Source organism: Papio anubis, chromosome 3, assembly GCF_008728515.1.
Source record: "Papio anubis isolate 15944 chromosome 3, Panubis1.0, whole genome shotgun sequence".
Taxonomy (NCBI): Eukaryota; Metazoa; Chordata; class Mammalia; order Primates; family Cercopithecidae; genus Papio; species Papio anubis.
The window spans coordinates 125115893-125129055 of record NC_044978.1 but is presented as its reverse complement, the minus strand read 5'-3'; the positions used below and the strand labels follow the sequence as shown (position 1 = coordinate 125129055).

The 13163-nt window shown below is 40.7% G+C and overlaps 1 protein-coding gene across 5 annotated transcripts in view; it reads left to right on the top strand.

The window, feature by feature from the left end:
* Positions 1–13163, top strand: part of PRKG2 (protein kinase cGMP-dependent 2) — a 124056-nt gene that overhangs the window by 9472 nt on the left and 101421 nt on the right. For 4 of the 5 annotated variants that reach the window (XM_017958736.3, XM_017958735.3, XM_021938463.2 and 1 more), the window contains exon 2: positions 1894–2367. In XM_017958736.3, coding sequence (XP_017814225.1) covers positions 1907–2367 — 461 coding nt within the window. In that variant the 5' untranslated portion in view covers positions 1894–1906. Of the gene's footprint in view, positions 1–538; positions 2368–13163 lie in introns of those variants that run through there. The other variant, XM_031664553.1, reaches the window with a different exon arrangement.

Below are 13163 nucleotides of genomic sequence, written 5' to 3'. Positions count from 1 at the left end.
CTTTTATAAATGCATTTATTTTCTGTTTATACCATCCATTGTAGGCAATCTGCATTGACTATTTGGTCACATCTGTTTGAAACCTAGACGCTGTGTTACATCTTTGCATCTGTGCCTTTGTTGTTGTAGAGGTCACTATTATTCTAGTAGAACTAGTGAAAAAACTAAGTATTTCACTTCTATTTAAGTGTGAAGTTTGGAGGGAGAGAGGGGCAGATGTGTGGGTTATAAAACTGCGAAGTTTCATTTCTTCTGATTTGAGATAATCAGAAGTAATTCAAGCTTAGTTTATAAGTGTTATAATGCTTTTTGGGTTATGGCTGTTGTATTAGTCTGTTCTCATGTTGCTATTATAATAAAGACACACCTGAGACTGGGTAATTTATAAAGGAAAGAGGTTTAATGGACTCACAGTTCCATATGACTGAGGAGGCCTCATAATCGTGGCAGAAGGCGAAGGAAGAGCAACGGCATGTCTTACATGGTGGCAGGCAAGAAAGCATGTTCAGGGGAAACTGCCCTTTATAAAACCATCAGATCTCATAAGAGCTATTCACTATCACGAGGACAGCATGGGAAAGACCCACCCCCATGATTCAATTACCTCCCATTGGGTACTTCCCACGACATGGGGATTTATGGGAGCTAAAATTCAAGATGAGATTTGGGTGGGGACACAGCCAAATGATATCAGCTGTCAAAAACTGCATGTGTAAAAGTATGAAGTTTTAATAGGTAGTCTAAAGAGCTTTTAAACATTATAATAATTACTCAGAGCAGTATTTCCCAACCTCCACACATTCAAGTTCTACTTTTATGATTCTGCTCATATGTGCTTATTATCTGCAGATGATTTATTTTTATTTTCATCAAATTGACTCAGTAAGCCTAAATATCTAGTTTAGTCTTCACTGAAGCAATAATAAAAATGAGATCACAACTTTGTGGTGGTAGTTATTTATATTTCAAATACGTGTTAAAATAAATACATAACTATTAGACTAAAACAAGTTCCGAATAAACTAAATCATCCCTCATAATCCCTGATCTGCATGCCACATCCTGAGACTCACTAGATTCATGATTACTTTGGGGCCTGAACTGAGGATATTCATTTTTTTAATTTTTGAAATTTTCATAACTTCCCACACTACACCAATATAGGAGGACATTCTTAATAGGAAAAGAATACAGCCTTGCAGGCATGGGTCGTACATGTTGGAGATCCTCGACTTTGGACATAAAGGATGTAAAACAATTTTAAAACTCTTCTTCCTGTTGGTGACCACAGTTCAGAAGTGTTTTAGCAGTGAGTGTTATCAGAAATGCAAAACTTAATAGATACATACAGCAGGAGGAAAGTGCTAATCAAGCATCACCAACTCTGCTTCCGTCTTCTGAGAAATGCAGATGTGTAATTTTCTAAATCTGGGGAAGGTTTCTTACTGTTGCCACATGGGGAGCTGAGAAAGTTGTGACATTTCCATACCTCTGTTGTTGTAGCTGCTCATTTGCATTTTATCTTTGCCATGTTAACATCCAAATCACAGTTTTGTTGTGATGATTTTGACAGCTGTTCAGAGAGACTGTCCAGAGAAAACAGCAGGTAACTCAGACCATTTGTGCAAAATGTTTAGGTGTGATACTTGTGCTCTCAAAGGGACAGGTAAGAATGAACCCAAATGCCAACTCCTCTTCATGGAGTGAAAAAAGAAATCAATAGATAGCTTTTTTTTTTTTTTTTTTTCCTGGAAACTTGGGAAATTTATTACTTTTCAAACAATGATGATTGCTGTGTTCCTATTTATGAAACAAGATAGGAATGAGAGGAATGGTGGGGACTGTTGGGAAGTGAAACTCCACTTGATACTTCCCAATTCTGTGCCCTCTCAGGTCCCTGAGCAAAATGGGAAATGGTTCAGTGAAACCTAAACATTCCAAGCACCCAGATGGACACTCTGGGAACCTCACCACTGACGCTCTGCGGAACAAGGTGACAGAGCTGGAGAGAGAGTTGAGGAGGAAGGATGCTGAGATCCAGGAGCGGGAGTACAATTTGAAGGAGCTGCGGGAGCAGCTGTCGAAGCAGACCGTGGCCATTGCTGAACTCACAGAAGAGCTCCAGAACAAGTGCATCCAGCTGAACAAGCTGCAGGATGTGGTGCATATGCAGGGAGGAAGCCCGCTTCAGGCTTCTCCAGATAAAGTGCCTCTTGAGGTCCACCGGAAGACCTCGGGATTGGTCTCTCTCCATAGCAGGAGGGGAGCAAAGGCTGGCGTGTCTGCTGAGCCAACAACCCGGACCTATGACCTCAACAAACCCCCTGAATTTTCCTTTGAGAAAGCAAGAGTCAGAAAAGACTCCAGGTAAGAAGTTCCCGCAACCTTTAAACTGAGATGGCCTTAATATTGTGAAATATGAGAGTGATATTTATTAAGCCTCCTTAATGATAAAGAACATATTAACCCTTTCAGATTTGGGGGTAGAGGGGGTTTTTAAATGATTTTGTTTTGCAAAAGAATCTCCCATTGGGCAGAAGTTTAAAGTAGAAATTGCACTATGTATCTCACTCTGTGAGGAGCTCAGTTTACTCACAGTTATTTTTATTACCTTGAAAACCCTAGGGGTGTGAAATAGTATTAGAAAGTGTACACTTCTCTTTCTAGAGGAGTGAACTTAAAAATGTACACACATCACAGTGAATTGTGACTATGTTAGCAAAAAATAAGTCACATTTTAGTATTCTTCAAGTGTCATGAAAAAGGAACATGCTGTAGCCTTAAAGAAAGATGAATTCATTCATTCATTCATTCATTCCAGTTTATGTTGATCTCTACTCTCTGCCAGCCACTGTGTTAGATTCTAGGTATGCTTCAGTGAATAGAAACAGAGCCTTTCTAGCAGGGGCGGTAAGCAGAATACACAGAAACAAGTCAGCAATGTGTAATTATTAATTGGAATCAATAATATGATACAAACCAGTACTATAGCAGGTGGTATCTGGAGTGAGGGGAAAGGAGGTCAGGGAGACAACAGAAGCAGGCTTGTCATGAAGGCCTGGCCGAGGAAGTGACCTTTAACAGACTTCAAGGAGTATGAACCAGGCAGAAAGAGGATTTCAGGCAGAGGGAACAATTAAAAGCTAGAATTACTTTTAAAAATTTGAGTTTTTAAAAGAACATATAAATATTTGGCACTGCATTCATGTATAGGGTTGTGTGTGTGTGTGTGTGTGTGTGTGTGTGTGTGTGTACGTACATTTCTTTATGGGTGAAAGTTCCATTTTCTGGGTCAGGAAAGACTCATTAGAAACATCATGAGTTAGGGTTCCTTTCCTTCACTATTTTTAACTGAGTATTTATTAACTGAAATTAAATCTTTTGCCTCAATAACGCCTTGGTTGAGCCTGAATCTCTATTGCAAAATGCAAGATCTGTGAAATTTGAAACAAATTGTAACTTATTCACTAACATAAGTAGTATAAATGAAGATAAAACATCTGACCTAGACAAACAAATGATTAATTTTAACCACAGAATTATAAAGGGAGGTTTAATTAATCAATTTGTTGACAGTATTTGAAGCATAGTGAATGATCAATAAATATTTGTGAAGGAAGTTAGTGATGCCAGATCATTAATTGTAATATCCTGTGACTGAAATAAATTTGATTAATATTGGATTTCAGCAGAGTTTTATTAAGTCAAAATTTTTATTAGTCTAAAAATTTCTCATCTATTTCCTTTCAAAAGTAATAATTATTTTTAATGGTATGAATTCTGAAATTATAGATGGCACAAACTTATATTTGTTTAAAAGAAACTGAGCATCATCCAGTGTTCTGTTTTGTTATATCAGAGATATATGAACTCTACATAGTATATGTATACATATACACATATATAATAATATTATAGAATGTGCACTGCATTACTATATATGTACACATAAGTATAATCTATTATTTACTCACAAAAATGTTACAAATATCAATGTGCTTTTTTATGAAGAATGACGTGTAAGAGAATTTAGTAGCAATTCATCTTCTTTGACCTTCTCCCTATATATGACACCAGATATATTCTCTTCAACCAAGATTATGTTCAATTACTTTGTTCAAAGACATATGCTCATCTTGAGGCAAAGCGTCATTCTCCTGGTGCTGAAACATCTGAGATAAGCATATTTCCTTGAATTTATTTAAGGATAAATTATTAGCTCTGCTATAACCAGGCAAAAAAAAATCAGTAGTTATATACAATTTCTGTGCCAAACCAGACTTCTTTCTGTCTGTAGTGAATGGGGCGCAGGAAGGATATTGTATCTCCTGAATAAGGATTATTGATTATTCTTCTCACCATAAAGGCAAGCCAAGTGGGTACAAGTCTGTGCTGTGGTTAGGATAAAGAAATGGGCTAATAGATTTCTTAATGATTAAGTCCCAAAGAGACAAAAACTGTATCATCCATGCCCTAACAATCCTCATCTGCTTTCACAGAGCCTTGTGGTTCTAAATTGAATAATTAAATAAAAAATGGAAACATTCATTTTTAGTAGACTGGTTTGTACCTCAGTTTCCCTTGCAAAAAGTACAGATACCTCCTTAAGTCTGAAATAGCTAGCTAAACACACATAGTTAACTTTATCAATTCAGAAATTTAAATTGTTCAATTTTTCAAAAGTGCTCAATATTACAATTCATTTTCCATTTCCAAATCGTTTCAGTACTGGATAAAAGCCAAAAGTAAACTTTGGATATTTTCATATCTCTTTTATATTATACAAAATATATCAAAAATTTGTAAGAAACAATTTTCCAGAAGTTAGAGCATTAACAGGGTAGACGTGTCCTTCACTGATGAAAGGATGATGTACGGTATACATTAGTATGTCTACTTTTCCAAGCAATTCCTGCTAGATATCAGAGATTTTAAGACCATCAGTCAAAATGACTCTTCTGTTTAATTTCTGGTTCTCCTAATTTATTTGTTGGACTTTTATAAAGTATCCTGGCTGAATTTATGGCTAAATCTGTTTCTATTAATATACACGTCAACTACATTTTGGATAAAGTTCACCCTTCCATACTGGGCCAGAAAACCATTGAATGGCTTTTCAGTCTTTTTGTCAAAGGGACTATCTCTGATGAACACTTAATATATGTGTCGAGGAGATGCCAGCCTCCTCAAAGTCAACATTAGGGAGGATATGAAGCACTCCATAGTCAGAGAATAAACTTGATGGGTTCATTAGATTCTGAACTCTGAATGAATCAGCTCTGCACCACATTCCCTATGATTTCCCTGCCATGCACCCAGTTCAGATATTTTAAGCAAGAGGAGTTCTCTAGCTACAAGTGTCTGTCGCCAACTTACTGTCCCACCCACTGTGTCATACTTTTATGGTCTGAAGGTGTAACTTACATTGTCTAATCACCTCCTGTACCTTTACATGGTGGAGGAACCTAATACACACCTCACTGGCATTGTGGGAAATCTCCAAACCTGCTCTTTCTCTCATTTCCAAGGATCTGTGTTTTAATACTGTGGCTCCTAGATTCAGTGCTGGGTCCAGGGAACTCTTCTGGCAATGAAACACAAGGAATCTATGCTTAATATGAGAAAGTAGCCAATAGCCAGCCATGGCTATTGGAGCACTGAAACGCAAGCTAGTGCCACTAAGAAACCGGATATTTTTTCTTTTTTTTGGAGTAGCCATTTTGGCTATTATACTTTAAGTTCTAGGGTACATGTGCATAGTCGCGGCAGGTTTACATATATATTGTGCCAGGTTATTGTGCTGCACTCCATCAACTCAAGAAGCACCCCATCAACCCCTGCCATTTACACTGTGGTATAACTCCCAATGCAAATCCTCCCACCCTCCCTCCCCATGATAGGCCCCGTGTGATGCCCCTTCCCGAGTCTCAAGGATCTCATTGTTCAGTTCCCACCTATGAGTGGAGAATATGTGTTTTGGTTTTCTGTTCCCAGATAGTTTCATGATAACGATGGTTTCCAGTTGCATCCATGTCCCTACAAAATACAAACTCAACCTTTTTATGGCTGTACAGTAATCTGGCCAGTGTATGGTGCCATTTCTTGAACTTAATCTGGTTTACCGATGATACTGGGCCGGATCCCAAAGTTCTGCTATTAGAATAGCTGCAACAAACAATGTGCATGTGTCTGGCAGCAGCATGATTTGAGAATCCTGGCATACCCAGCAATGGGATGGCTGGGTCATATAAAATAATTCAGCTCCTAGGGATCCTTGAGGAATCGCCATACTGTTTTCCCCACGCTGAACTAGTTTACAATCCTACCTGGAATAAGTGTGGCATGTTCTTATTTCTCCATACCCTTTCAAAATTCCTGTTGTTTCCTGATTTTTAAATGATCACCATTCTAACTGGTGTGTGAGATGGTATCCTCACGTATTTGATTTGCATTTCTCTGATGGCTGCGATGATGAGCATTTTTTCAGAGTTCCGCTGGCTGTATAACGTCTCTTTGAGAAACAAATTGTTCATATCCTCGGTCTAATTTTTGATGGGCTGTTGGTTTTTTCTTGTAAATGAGCCAGTCTTGTAGGTTCGAGGCTTTAGCCTCTTTGTCACATGAGATCTCCCTCCCTCCTCCCCTGTAAAATTTCTCCCATTCCTGTAGGCTGCCTGTTCACTCTGATGGTAGTTTCCCTTTGCTGTGCAGAAGCTCTTTAGTTTAATGAGATCCTCTATTTGTCACCTTGCCTTTGCCAAACACTGCTTTGTGTTTTAGATTGCAGCTCTTTGCCTGCCCATGTCCTGAATGGGTACTACCTAGGGTTTTCCTCTAGTGTTTTTATGGTATTAGGTTCAACATTTAAAAGTCTCTAATCCATCTCTTTAATTAATTTATGAGGAAGAAGACCTAGTTTGTGCTTTTACTTATGATCTGTTACTTTTCTCATACCATTTATTTAAATAGGGAATCCTTTTCTCCCATTTCTTGTTTCCTCTCAGGCCTGGAGCCAAAGATCAGATGGCTGTAGATGTGGTATTATTTCTGAGGACTCTGTTCTGGTTCCATTGGTCTATATCTCTGCCTTGGTAACAAATTAGCTGCCTTAAGCATTGTAGCCTTGTAGAAGGTTTGAAGTCAGGGTAGCTGATTGCCTCCAGCTTCTGTTCTCCTTAATTTGTGATTGCCTCTAGAGATGCTACTTTTGTATTCCTATATGAACTTTAGAAAGCAGTTCAATCTGTAAAGAAATCACTGGTAGCTTGATGGGATGGCATTGAATCTATAAATAACCCCGGGCAAAAGTAATACTGTCGATATTGATTCTTCCATCCATGAGCATGGTATTCCTTCCTACTTGAGCCTAGGTCTCCTCTCTATTCCCACTGGAGCAGGTTTGTAACTCCTCAAGAGGTCTCACCCCTGTAAGTTGGATCTGTATTTCTATCTCTAGCTTTTAACTGCAGCCCAAAGTCTCATCTCTGACCAGCTCTGTTTGTCTGTTACTGGTGTATGAATGCTTTGCATTTCGCGTTACTGAATTTGTATCCTGAGAATTTGCCAGTTGTTATCAGCTTAAGAGTATTCTGGCCAGACAAATGCATTCTTTCAAATATACAACGGGGTGTCATCTGCAAGAGGTATGTTTGACTTCTGGTTTTCCAATTAATAATTTTGATTTCTTCTCTCTCACTTTGGATTGCCCCAGTCAGAATCAACATCATGTTGAATAGGAGGGTGAGAGGGAGGGCATCCCTGTTCTGTGCTGCCTTTCAAAGGGAATTTTTCCAGTTTTGCCCATTCAGCGATATTGGCTGGGGCTCACAAATAGTTTCTATTGGCCTTGAGGCCGCCCACCAATACCCCACCTTATTGCTGCTTGCATGGGGCTGCTGAATTTTGTCAGCGCCCTTCTCTGCACCCATTGGAGATAACTGCCCTGTCTTTGGTTCTGTTTATATGCTGGATTATGTTTATTGATTTATATCGTTGAACTAGCCTCTCAACTGGTGAAGCCCACTTTGACGGGTGATAAGCTTTTTGATGTGCTGCTGAACTGGCTGCCTGCCAGTATTTCATTGAGGATCTTGCAATGCATGTTCATTTGCATATTGGTCATCTCAAATCTCTTTTTTGCTGTGGTCTCTGCTGGTGTTTGCACAGGATGATGTTACCCACTGAAATGGTTAGAGGACCTCTTTTCAACACTGGACTTATTTCAGGCTGAATGGCACCAGCTCCTCCCTGAGACTCCTCTGGAGAATCAGAATCCATCTGGTCTCAATTTTTTCACAGGCTATTAATTATTGCCTCAATTCTCTAGAGCCTCTGCTATTGGTCTATTCAGGGGACCACCTCTTCCTAGTTTAGTCTCCTGAAGAGTGTAAGTGTCCAGGAAATTATCCATTTCTTCTAGATTTTCTAGTTTATTCATGTAGAGGTGTTTCTATAGTATTCCTGAGGTAGTTTGTATTTGTGGGTCAGGTGATATCTCTTTGATGCCTTTTGGCCGCATCTATTTGATTCTTCTCTTTTCTTCTTTATTAGTCTTGCTAGCACCTGCCTGACTTGAAAGATCTTTCTTAAAAAAACTAACTCCTGGATCTGACATTTTTGGGAGGGTTTTGTGTCTCTATCTCCTTCTGCCCCCTGCCCTGATCTTAGCTATTTCTTTTGCCTTCTGCTAGCTTTGAATCACCATGCTTGCTCTTGCTTCTCTCAGCTCCTTTAATTGGCATGCTAGAGGCTTCAGCCTTAGATCTTCTGCTTTCTTTGTGGGCAGAATTATGCTGGCAATTCTCTGCACACTGCTTTAAATGCAGTCCTAGAGTAGATTCTGTGCTGTTGTATCTCTTTGCCTCTATTTCTTAAAGAACATCTTTATTTCTGCCTCTTGTTCCTGTTATGTACCCAGTAGCTGGTCTAGAGCATTTGCTCAGTTTCCAAGGAGCTGTTTTGATTTGTTTTAGTCCTGGAGTCCTAGTTTGATGTGTCTGTGGTCTGAGAGAGACAGTTTGTTATAATTTCTGCTCCTTGTACATTTGTTGAGGAGTGCTTTACTTCCACTATGTGGTCAATTGGAGGCATTGATGTGGTGCTGGTAATGGCAATTTGCTGATTCTGGGGTGGAGAGTTCTGTAAATGTCTATTAGGGTCTGGTTTTTGCTGCAGAGATGAGTTCAATTCTGGATAGTCCCTCTCAGTTAAATTCTCTCTCTGTCTTGTTGATCTGTCTAATGCTGAGCAGTGGAGTGCTGAAGTCTCCACATATTGTATGGGAGTCTAAGTCTCTTTGTAAGTCTCTAAGGACTTCTTTATGAATCTGGTGCTCCTGCATTGGGTGCATATATTTAGGGATAGTTAGCTCTTCCCAGTTAGAATTGATCCCTTTACCATTATGTAATGGCTCTCTTTTGTCTCTTTTGACCCTGATGTATTAAAGTCTGTTTCTGTGAATAGACTAGTATTGCAACTCCCTGCTTTTTTCACTTCCATTTGCTTGGTACCCTCCATCCCTTTATTTTGAGCCTTACGTGATGTCTCTGCGGTGAGATAGCCTCCTGAATACAGCACTGATGGGCCTCACTCTTTTATCCAGTTTTGCCAGTCTGTGTCTTTTACTGGAGATTTAGTCTCTACAATTTAAAGTTAATATTGTTATGTGTGAACTCTAGACCTCGCCATTATGATATTAACTGGTTATTTTGCCTAGTTGATGCCTTCCTGTTCTTAAATGGTCTCACATTCTGGCATGTTTTTGCAATGGCTGTACCAGTTGTTCCTTTCCCCCATGTTTAGTGCCTCCTTCAGGGTCTCAAGCATGGGCTCAGCGGTGAGAAAAATCTCAAGCATTTGTCATCTGTGGCTGGGATTCTATTTCTCCTTCACTTATGAAACTTAGTTTGGCTGGACAACGGGTTGAAAATTCTTTTTCAAATGTTGGCCCCTACCTCTTCTGGCTTCTGTAAGAGTTTCTGCTGAGATCTGCTGTTAGTCTGATGGGCTTCTCCCTTTCTAGGGTAACCTGACTTTCTCTGGCTGCCCTTTGCAGATTTTTTTCCCTTCATTCTTAACTTTGTGAATCTGACAATTATTTGTCTTGATAGTTCTTTTCCGAGAGTATCTTTGTATACTCTCTCTGCATTTCCTGGATTTGAATGTTGGCCTGCCCTACTTGTGTTGTAGCGTTCTCCCGGATGATATCTTTTCAGAGTGTTTTCCAACTTGGTTCCATTTTCCTCTGTTCTCTCAGGCACCTCAACTGACGTAGATTTGATCTTTTTGCATAATCCCATACTTCTAGATTTGTTCCATTTCCTTTTCTTTCTTTTCTTTTGGTTTCTTCTCGCTCGCCTACCTATCCTCTCACTGCTGATACTCTCTTCCAGTTGATCAGTCGGTTACTGTAGCTTGTGCATTTGTCACGATTTCGTGCATGGTTTTCATCTTTCATTCTTGGCTTATGACCTTCTTGTACTAATTACTCTTGTTTCATCAATTCTTTCCACTTTTTTCAGATTTTTTGTTTATTGTGCTGGGTAATGAATTCCTCCCAGCTCTATGCTTGATGGATCGTTTCTTCTCTCTCTCATCCTGTCAAAGCCATTCTCCGTCAAGCTTTGATCCACAGCTGGCGATGAGCTGCACTCTCTTTTGTCAGCATGCTCTTATTTTTGAATTTCCTGCTTTCTTTCTACCCTGCTTTTTCCCATTCCTTGTATTTTATCTGCCTGGTCTCTTTGATGATGATGGTGACATACTGATGGGGTTTGGTGTAGGTGTCCTTCCTGTTTGATATAGTTTTCCAATAGCCAGGACCCCTCAGCTGTAGGCTGGTCTGTTGAGACTGCTTTGAGGTCCAAATTTCCAGGACCCTGTTTGCTTGGGTGTCAGCAGCAGAGGCTGCAGATAGGGCTGGAACAGCGAAGTGTACCTGTCTGATTCTTTGCTTTTCAAAGCCTCTCTCAGGGGTGTGGCCCACCCTGTGAGGTGGTGGGCCGGGACTGGCTCCAAAGGCATGTCTCCTAGTTAGCTACCTTGTGGGGTCAGGGACCCACTCTTGAGCAGTCTGTCCTTCAGATCCCCAACCTCCATGTTGGGAGATCCACTGCACTCTCCAAAGCTGTGACAGTCGCTTTAAGGCCTGCAGGTTTCCCGCTGCTTGTTGCCTACTGTGCCCTGTCCCTAGAGGTGGTGTGTGGGAGGCTCCCAAGCAGAGACAGTGGTGGCTCAGCCGCCGTGGAGCTCTGTTCCAGTTCGAGCTTCCCAGCTGGGCTTGCTTACCACAGCCCCAGCAGCTATGCTCTCTCCCCAGCCTCTCTATTGCCTTTGTCACAGACTGTAGATCACAAAAGAAGCAATGAGGGAGGCCCATGGGACCCTCCTGGCCAGGTGTGATATATAACTCCCAGGCCTGTTTGCTTAAAGCTGCAGGGCTGGGGTGGAGTTACCCGATTTTCCAAAGTGTTGTGTCCTAGTTCCTGGCTAGGCAAGGGATTCCCTCTCTCTGGCGCCTCCCAGAAAGAGGGATGTCACTCTTGCTTAGCTCTTGCTGGTCGGCTGCAGTAGCCGTGGACTAGCACCACCGCCCGTGTACCCCAGTATGGAATCCCAGTACCCAGCTGAAAAATGCAGAAATCACCGTCTCTGTAGCTTAAGTGCTGGGGAGAGCTGGCATCGGAGCTGTTCCTATTCGGCCATCTGCCCTACCCTCTTGAGGCACCTTGACTTAAATCTATTTCTACAAGATTAAACCTCGATGTAATTTACACTCTAATTAATTTAAAAACTGAATAGTCACATGTCTATTGCCTACTCTACTGAATACTGCAGTTCTAGATAATGTGGTTTTGACTGTAACTGCTATTGCCTAAGATGGGAATTATGACTTAGTTTGGGGACCCTTTATAGACAAAGTGAGACCTACATTCAGTTTTAGGACAACGCCACAGAAAATGAGTCTATGCCTGTCAGATTGAGGTGGGCACAATGTGAAATCACTGGTCAGCTGCACCCAAACTGCAGTATATCATAGCTCTTTGTAGGGACCTGGTTTTGTGCCTACTGACCATTTTAGATCCTCAAAAGCATGTAGCATGCAGTGGGTATGTAGCCTGTTTATAAAACAGGCACTCAGCTTTATTGAAGTATAAATGTCATGATGAGTCAGGGTACTACCGTGTGTCAAATATTCTGATCTGTGATTTAAATTTAATATGTTGAACATCAGAAGACCTTAGAGCCATAGGAACCTTAGAGATTGTTTGATGCTACCCCCCTTACTAGAGAAGTAAGGACACAGGTGCTGGGGAGTTACGGAATGTACCATGGTTGGTGGCAGCGCTAAGATAGAATCCAAGACTCTTGAAATCAAGATCAGTTCTTTTCCTCTTCAGTCCTACTCTGGTGTTCCAAGAAGTATGCACAAATGTGAAAGACCTTGATTAGACCAGCCTGGGCACCGGTCTGTCTTATTGTAATATGCCCTATTGATTGATATTAAGAGTGGTGGTGCTTCCTGGAGCTCCCTAGCTTCATCCATGTGGAGTTGAGCAGAGGCGGTCCATTGTATTGATGCCTACTAAGTTCTGGATCCTTAGAGCTGAGGTCTGTGAGAAAAGGACATTGAGAATGGGTTTGATCCACCTGATGGCACCAACTGTGGCATATATGGGGGTCCACATATGGGTTCTTGAATAAGTACAGTGCTTCTCAAGGCTGAGAACTGAATATCACTGGCAGAGAGGGCAGAGAAAAGCTCACATAGCATTTCTGCCCATATCTGGTCTGCCTTGAGCACCAAGACAACCGTGCATTGAGATGTCACACCTTTTACTGAGATTAAGTTTTTCTTTTCTGTTTATGTAGATATTGTTTAGAAAACTTCATCAGAGCAAAATTAGGAGCTCATGCTGAATGTCTGGTGGAACACAGGCAAATTAATCAGAGACATCTGGCGAGTTGCTGGTATGACTGCATTTTGCTAGGGATGCTTAAACTATCATTTGAAACTATTGTTCTTTAATGAAAAGGAAAGATAAAACAAAGACTTACCATCTGACTTCAGATATGAACTCCAGTTTTAGGAAGGACAGTTAGTTTTATCTGTCACTCCAACCACAGGAGCAGAATAGGTAAAAGAAGAAAATGCTAGCGAGTCA